Here is an 8930-nt window from a genome sequence, read left to right as displayed (position 1 = left end):
GCAATAAAAAATTACTAAAATAAGCCTCGTGTCTCTAATTGAAATGTGTCTGAGCATCAGTTTCCTGTGGCCCTGAAAGACCAGCTTTGCTGTGAGGGGCAGTTTGTCCTGTGGCATCTAAGCTGGACTTAGCTGGGTGCAGAGCTGACAGTACACTCCCATGTTGTGTAGTGGCTCCCCCCTCCTGCTTTCTCTCCCCCTCTCCCCCGCAACTTGATGGTAGATGAGATGGGATGGGATGCATTTTTGGCCAATATAAACACAAAGGTAGTAATGATAAAGCTGGAATGTTGCAAGTCTTTCATCTTCAACTTTTTTTTTGTTGGTTTTAAATTTACATTTTTACATTTTTTCTTTTTTAATTAACAAAAAGCCTTTTCTCTCACATGCACATACCCCAAGGGGAGGAAAAAACATAACAAGCACTTAAAACAGAAGCCCACCTTGGGCCCCTTTCTGTATGGTATGTGCTCATCACCTGTGTCAGGAGATGGGCAGCAGGCTCCATCAATTCTCTGCAAACACAGTTGGTCATTGTCTTGATCAGAATTCTTAAGTCTATCAAAGTTGTATTTCTTTACACTTGTCATCTAAATATCTTTACTGAGCAGCTTCTATTGGGTGTTCACAATCCAACACACACAGGAACCTTTGAATGATATACTTGGACCCTTCAGTTGACCCATGGACTTGAGTGTTGGGGACTCCCCCCTTCCAAGAGGCTCCATCTGTCCAGTGCAGTGCCCTACAAGCCTCTCTGGGCCTCACAATAAATATCCCATGAAGAGACACTGCGATATTCAAGCCTGATCCAATCATTTCTGATGGTGCCCCCACAGGCCACTTTGATGGGAAAATTTTGTTTCCGAGTTAGTGAAATTCAGTAAAAACGGTTTAAGGCCCTGGGGTAATAAAAGCTGAGGTTCATCGGTGTCCATCCAGAAGTTCTATGGGAGTGGGTTTTTGAGCATTCTTATTCCCATTTTCTGGATGAAGAAACAAGAGGCTCAGAGGGCCTTATTTCAGGTTTTGAACCCAGCTCTTTCGATTCCAAATCCAGCATTCTTTCGGATACTCCAAGCCTTTTCCTGTTAAGGAGAAAATAAGGCATGGATCCCCACCCTCCCCTGGAAGGAGGATGTGACACGTAAGCATAACTACATAATAAAGTCAGTGACAGTGTTGGAGAGTTGTATGTAGCTAAAGCGAGAGCAGTTTGCTTAGGGTGGCCAGCACAGCCCTTGGGAATGGGGAGGAGGAGTTGGGGAATGTGTTTGTTTCTGTCGTACAGGTCTCTGGATACACCCGCAGTAGGGGGTTAGTGTTAGGTCTATGCTAGCCAGATGTTAATGACCTCATGTGAGGGAAAGGATGGGACTGGGCACAAAAGGACGGTGGCATCCCTGTGTCTCTGGAGGGATGTGCTAGTGCCTAAGGCTCCTGTCAGGTGGGAAGTTAAACTGGTCCTTGTTACCAGAGAGCAACCTCCAGCATCTGCTCCTAACAATCCATGAAAGAACTGGGGCCCCCACCAGTCCAGGGCCATGAGCGGTTCTTAGGCTGATGGAGCGTTAGTCAACATGCTCAAGCAGAGTGCCGGGAAAGTAGCTTGTGTGAGTCCCACAGGACCAGTCTCCCTGGGAGGGGGGATTATTTGTTTCAGGCCTAGAACAAAGCAGAGGGAGTTCTTGCCCACCAAAAACTTTGGTGTTTGTGGAAACTTTCAGAATCCACCAAAAAAAAACAGACCAAGAACCCCTGATTTATCCCTTTCTCAGGGAAGCGGCCTGCAGTGCCCAGGAAGACACCCTAGACTGGAGTCAGGAAAGAGCGGTGTTTGGGGGCACAGCCGGCACCTCCAACCCTAGCATGCTCTCCTGTTTGAGACAGGAGGTTCAGCTAAAACAGGGTTCCTGCCTTCATGGAGATTATTACACAAGGTGCAGCTCTGAGCCTCCCCTTTCCTCCCATAAAGTGGTGGTGATGGTGTAGCCAATGCGTAATGTCAGTGGGACATCGAAGAAGGGTCATCTAGGAACACCCGGCCCCTGCACAGGCAGCAGCATCGGGGACTGTTTCTGCCCAGGCCAAGCTGCTCTCTACTCTCAAGAGCCACCACTCAAAAGCCATTAGCTCTTGGTCATCTGCTAAATTATAAGAGGAGAGCAGTGCTGTTTTCAACATCATTATTTCTCCTGGTTTTTCTACACGTACATTCACTGAATCCCCACAACCACCCTCTGTGGTACATGCTGTGATGATTCCCATTTCTACATGTGTGATAACTGAGGCTCAGGGAGGTTATATAATTGTCCCAGGGGACCCATAGCTATCAAGTGTGTGAGATGAGATTCAAACCCAGAACCAGGTCTCCTAGGGTTCAGTTGTGAATCTGGCAAATTCTATCACTTGATATTCTTTCCTAATAACAGTCTTAATCATAAGAGTTTCTAAATTGGCATTCTGTGCACACATGTGTGAGCTGAGACACTGGAGATGTCTTTAAGGTTTTTTCTGGTGATAGGGAGAACAGATGGAGGCCAAGCCACCAACTTGGGGCCATGACACTACCTGCTCATCGACTAGATGAGATTAGGCACCATCTCCAAAATATATTCACCTCTAAAAGTCTAATGTCAATCAGGGTGGTCCCGGCCAATTTTGAAATGACTGTCATTTTCTCCCCAAATCGAACCGGCTTCATTAGGTCTGAGCTGTTTTTAATCAGTTCGAGCAACTGCCCTCTCTTCTCTCAGGACTGTTTTATTAAGGCAACTTTGGACTGGATGAAAACAACAAAAGCTTATCCACAGACTAAAATCAGACAAGTTTAAAAATTTTAAATAAACGATGCCATTAACAGTTTTTAAATAAATGGTGCAATTAACTAATAATTAAAAGTTAATACAGACCAGAATAAAAACTCCATAAAGTCAGGACAATATTAAAGCCAAAGGAACAAGACAGAAAAATGTCAGGGAAGACATTTCGGGAGTTTTTTAAGTAAACGATAACGAGTTATCAGGCCTCATCACTACCTTCAAATGCCTGACCCTAGAAAGCTACACGGATTTTAAAGATGCTTCCACTACAGGTCTCTCGGGGATCTGCCTCTGGCTAAGCTTCAAGTCACTTGAAGTCAGCTGTCATTTCAGTCCCTCAAATGGCCCTCAAACAAGATTCTTCGGCCTGCTCGATCACCATTCACCAGGAGGCCCAAATCCACCAACACGGACAAGGATGTGCGACAAATGACGAAGCAGACTGAGAAGAGGATGAGAGTGGCCCCAGGGCACTGAAAGGCTATAACCAGCGACAGCACTGGGACCACTAGGGCCAACTGAGTAGGGAGTCGCTGGCATGTCGGCTCCCTGCTTCGCCTGTTGTCACACCTCCTCCTGCGTAGGAGCGAGCAATCAATGCCGATGACCATCTCCCAGGTCCTATGTCTCCTGCAACAGGGGTCTGACACCGTGGTCTCCAGCCCCTCCTTGCCGTAGACAACTCTTTATTCACCAGCCAATTGGGCTCACGGCATCTGACCCAACTCTACATAACCAACAAAAGTCAATAGTTTCACTCGTCAGGTGGCAGGCCCACCTTCCTCCTGTGATCCCAGAGCCACTTCCATAATAGATGCCACCCTCCCAAATGCTAGGCAGGACTCTGGTGCCAACAGACCACTCCAAGGGCAGACAACACTTGGCTGAAGAGGATCCTCTGTAGCCGGAAAATGAGATTAGACACCAGGCCTCCTGTAGAGAATAAAGGAAAGCAACGTGTAATCAATGGCTGCATGGTCAGGGGAGGGGACCAACATTAGTTATTCCCAACATTACCATATGCGGTTGGAGCCCATTCCAAAGGTATTTACAGGACGCCCAGCATAGAGATACCTGGCAAGGTCCCTTCCTTTCCCAGGACAGAAAAAGCTTAATTAAATGTGATTGTCTTTGGCTCTGAGAAGGCTGGGCCCCAGACTGCTAGGTATGACATCTCTAAGGCAAGTCATGGCTCATTAAGAAGCTAGAGGTTCTGTCTGGGACAGGCATAAAAAGACCTTCAATTAAAAATTTTTTTTTCATTTCCTCTTTGATAATTCCTTAACCTGAAGTTTTGGGGTTTTTTACTGTTTTCTCTCACAACTAGCTAATAAGGAATTTTTCCATGACTACTCATGTATAACTTATTTTGAATTGATTGAGTTCTTGTGGGTGGGGAGTGGGAATGGAGGGGGGAAGAGAAGTTGGAACACAAAGTTTTTTAAAAATTGATGTTAAAATTTTGTTTTTACATATATTTTGGAAAATAAAATTCTATTCAGAATAATTTTTTAAAAGACCTTCAAAGGTTTATAGTCAATGTAGGTGAACCACGGAGCTGCAGAAAAGCCAAAAAGGCCCACGGGTGCATGTGAGGGGCATGTCCAAGAAAAGCCACCTTCAGGCTGCATCGGCATTGGGCAAACTCGAGTTATTGCTGTGGCTGAACCAGGCTGAATTTTGGCTTCCATTTTCACTGCTCCCACCCAAGTCTGCCTCTATTCAAAATTCCCTACCCTCTCACGTTACTTTTCACTGCCTGATCCTCGAGGTATCAGTGAGGTTTCCTGCAAGGAGACAGGTTTTGCCTGCCTTGAACCTGAAGAAAACCCATGCAACATGATTAGATAAATTTGTTTCAGAGGAAGGCTGCTTGTACATGTACAGTTTTACAAAGTGGCCCAAGTTACTGATGACATTTAATCTCAAACCACATTTCAGAAATCCATAGCTAAGGGGATCTAAATATAGTTCAAGAAACTTAAGTGAAAGGAAAACCACAGCAGAAATTGAGAAAGTAGCAATTCAGGGAGAGCCTGGCTGTGGAAAGGGGCCCACGTCACCATCTCAGTCCTGTCTTGTCCTTACAGGCCTGTGGCCATGTTTGGCAGACAAGGGCGAGTTCTAGCCAAGCAAGGCTGGTTTTTACCTTCCTCGTTTCCCTCTCCTGCCAGGGAGATCTTCAAACGGACAGGTACTTCCAAGTGCTGACAAATGCCGTAGGGATGAGGGAATAGGGTACGGTTGTGATGCTGCTCCAGGTATCTGAGGAAGGGTCATAGCAATCGAGGGTTTTGCAGCGCTGGGTCCCACAGTAGCCCCCCACCACAAAGAGTTTATTTCCACAGGTGACTGCTCGGCAGCTAATCCTCCTGGCCGTCACATCACCAAACTTGGACCACTGGAAGGTGTCACTGTGGAAGCGATAGGCAGAACTGGCCGAGAACTCCGTGTCACCTCCAATCACAATCACCTGGCTGCCCAGCACAGCAGCTGCAGTATATCTCCAGGCTTGGGGGCAGGTGGTGGGCGCCGTCCAGCGGTTCTGACAGGGATCAAAGCACTGCACTTTGGGCAGATGAATCTGGTTAACGCTGGTGCCACCAAAAACAAAAAGCTTCTTCTTTGCCCCAACCACGGCAGCATTGCTTACCCCTTCCCGGAGCGGAGCCACCAAAGTCCATTTGTTAGTCTGTGGGTCATAATGTTCAACCTGTTTAAGTGAGACAGAAGGGGAGGCTGGAAAGGAGCCACTCACCGCTGTGTGGCCCCCAACTACATAAAGAGAATGAGCCAGCTCGGCTGAGCCGTGGCCAAACCTGGCCACTAGCATCGGGGCAGCTTTGGCCCATTCGTCGTGAAGGGTGTCGTAGACCCACACATCCTTGGAAGCACTGTTTTCAGAACCCCGGCCGCCAGTGACATAGACTTTACAGCCAATGGCACAAGCGCTGCACTCTTTCCGGGGACTAGGAATATCTGTCCTGGGGATGATGTCACTGGTTCTCTGGTCGATTGTATAGATCTTGTCACACATGAATGTCTGCCCCCCGAGCAGCAGGAGGGCCTGGCTGACCTTCCTGGGCCGGGCGCAGAAGCCCGTCACCGGCCCGTCGTTCTGCAGTAGGCGCATTTTACAGCGCACGGCATCCGCCACAATCTCCCCTCCCAGCTTGTGGTTCAGCACTACTTCTTCTAGAGCCACCTGGTTTTTGAGATAAGCCTCAGGCAAGAGTGCCAGGCGGACAGAACGCAAAAGCTCAGGCAAGTCTGCGTGCCGGGCGGACAGGTCATACTTGATCCATTCGATGACTGCTTCATACACCAGGCTTTCCTCCTCCACTTCCAAGTCTTCACTCTGCACAAGCTCCAGCAGTCTCCCTTTGGGGAGTTTCAGGAAATCTTCAGACTTGTACAAAGAGGCAAAGTTGGCTAAAGCCATCCTCCAGGACAACTCAAACAACCTGTCGCAGTTAAAGGTATCAGACAGGGCCAGCATATTGAGGCAGTTGGTGGGGTGCAGATTTTTCTCCAAGAAGGCTGCAGCTGCGTCCCGGATGTCGTGAAACTGCAGCATGTCACCAGCCTCCAGGAGAGACTCGGCATTCTCTTCGTTGATGAGCACCCTGGCTGAGTAGGTGTAGTCCAGCAACAACTCCAACACCTCAGGATGCAGCCTGTCCCCGAAGTCCACGTGGCCCTCTCTGCTCTCCTTCAGGCCCCCTCCAAACATGGCCTCGAAGTAGTAGCTACAAGAAGCTAGCACAGCCCGATGGCAATGGAAAACCCCATTCCCGGCCTTGAGCACCACATCGGTGAAGAGGCACTTTTGGCGCAGCAAGTTCAGATGAGTCAGAAGGCTGTCTGCATGGCCTGGCTTGTGGAAGATCTGGATGTTCATGGAGCCAGAGCTGGATCGAGACTTCCTGGTTTCATGGCTAGTGACCGACATTGTCCCCCTGGCTCTAAAAGAAAACAGAGGAAGGGCAGAACAAGAGTTAGGCCCCCAAAGTCTTCCAGGACAGGAGTCTCTTCTCTCATCACAAAGTATTCTCTCATTGTTTTCCAGCTATTCAGTTCTGGTGCATCAGGCCTGGACCAATCAGAGGACCACATTCTGAATCCCAACCCCAATACTACATAGTAAGCACTTAATGTTTGCTGACTGACTATACAACCTTTTGCTCGTCTCTTCCTCTCTCTGATCCTGTTTCCTCATCTATAAAATGAAAGGGCTGGACTAGATAATAGTCAACATTTACATGACACTTTAGAGTACCATATATGAACTCTTTTGATCCTCACAGTGATGTAAGTGCTGTTATTATCCCCACTTTACGAAGGAGAAAGTTGCCCAAGATTCCACAAGTACTGAAGCAGGATACCCGACTCCAAGTTATATAAGTTATCTCCACTACATCAAGCGGCCTCTGGTCGCCCTCTAAGATCAGTGTCCAATCTATACCTTAAGAATGCTTTTCCTCCAGACAGAGGAATATCCTGAATAAAGAGGAAGGCCCCGATAAGGGGATTTCATCTACCTGGCCTCCAGGCAGGCGCAGACTAACCCCCACTCCGGGGCCAAACCCCAGGAACACAGAGATAAGGGAAGTTAAACTCAGGAACCACAGCCAGGAGAGGTGGGTTCAGTCAAGCTTCAGGTAATAATTAACTCCCTTTTCACGGGAAGCAGCCTTTGAAGTGGAGGCCCGCCCAGCCCTCCACTTAAAAGAACAGGAAGCCAGCCCACAGCAGGAAAAGCCGGGCAGGCAGAGCCGGGTTCCCAAGTTAACTTTCTAATCAGCCTCCCCAGGATTCCCGCCCCGCCCCCAGCCCTCTCCCCTCCCCACCTGCCCAAGGGGCCTCTCTCCAAGCCTCAAGTTCAGCTGGGTTCTCCCAGCCAGGAGGGGCCCCTCCCTACCCAGCCTGACGATCCCCCTCCTCGATTACTCACAGACACCTTTCCTTCTCATCAACACCCTCAGACAGACACCACCGGCTGCCACAGAGGCTAGACCAGGGTGTCCTGCCTCCCCCTGGGCACCTCCTCTCCTGTCCAGCTCCCCCCACCAGTCTGTCAGACCCTCCCCACTAAAGACCCGCAGCGCACCCTCCTGCTTGACCCAAATATACTCTTGTCAGACCCGCCCCCCCCCTCAGCACTCCTCTGGCCACTCCCACACATATATCCTTTGGTCAGCCCCCCGCCCCAAGAGACCCTCAGACACCCCTCTAGTCACTCCCTCGCACAAACCCATAGCCAGCCCTTGTGCTTAGAACCTCCCCCCAAAATCCTCTGGTCAGACACCCCTCAGACTCTCCCCCAATAGACCCGCCCCCAGTCCCTCAGACACCCCTGTGGCCACTCCCCCACACAGACCCTCGGCCAACCCTTGTACTAGACCCCCCAAATATCCTCTGGTCAGACACCCCCAAACCCTCAGACGTCCCTCGTGCTAACTCCCTCCCCCCAACACTCCTCTGGCCATTTCCCCCCACATAGCCCACCAGCCACCCCTCCTGCTAGAACCGCACCCTCCCCCCACCCTCTTCCCCACAGCCCCTCGAATTCCCCTCTAGTCAGGTCCGGATTCGGAAGAGACACTGCCGCCAGACCCCCAGCCCCTCCCCGTCTTCCTCTCCTTTCCCCTCCTCCTCTAAAGACCCTCAGACACCCCGTTACTCCCCCCTCCCCCACAAGCCCCCTCAGTCCCCGCCCCCCTCCTCCGTGGGCTCCCCACCACGTGGCCCGGCCCAGCTCGGGTCTTCCCTTCCCCTGCCCGCGGACCCGGCACTCACCGAGCTCCGCGTTTGCTCTGAAGTTTTCCTCACACCAACGACTCCCACTCCCCGATCCGGTCCCGGCCACGCCTCCCCTGAGGCCGTCCCGCTCCCCGCGGTAGGGACCAATGGTGGTGCGAGTCCTCCAGGTATTGGTTCCGCTCCCAAATCCATGTTAACCAATCACAGGCCAGAATCTGCTCAAAGATCCCGCCCCTTACTTCTTCTGCCTTGCACTAAAGAGACCAATCACAATGTAGTCGTTCGCCCCTTGACTAGGGTGACCAATCATGGAGTAGAAATCCCGGAACTAGTGCACCTATTGGC

At 50.2% G+C, this 8930-nt stretch overlaps 1 protein-coding gene across 1 annotated transcript; it reads right to left on the bottom strand.

Moving 5' to 3' along the window:
• Positions 1-2689: 2689 nt before the first annotated feature.
• LOC122750827 (ectoderm-neural cortex protein 1-like) lies at positions 2690-8689 on the bottom strand. The gene is made up of 3 exons (XM_043997687.1): positions 8622-8689; positions 4972-6787; positions 2690-3755 (listed from the first exon to the last, which is right to left on the bottom strand). Exon 2 carries the CDS (start codon positions 6772-6774, stop codon positions 5005-5007), a length of 1770 nt encoding a protein of 589 aa, XP_043853622.1. The 5' UTR covers positions 6775-6787; positions 8622-8689; the 3' UTR covers positions 2690-3755; positions 4972-5004.
• Between the last annotated feature and the right edge of the window lie 241 nt (positions 8690-8930).

The sequence above is a fragment of the Dromiciops gliroides genome, chromosome 1 (genome assembly GCF_019393635.1).
Source record: "Dromiciops gliroides isolate mDroGli1 chromosome 1, mDroGli1.pri, whole genome shotgun sequence".
In the NCBI taxonomy this organism is placed as follows: Eukaryota; Metazoa; Chordata; class Mammalia; order Microbiotheria; family Microbiotheriidae; genus Dromiciops; species Dromiciops gliroides.
This window is presented reverse-complemented; position numbering and strand designations above follow the sequence as displayed.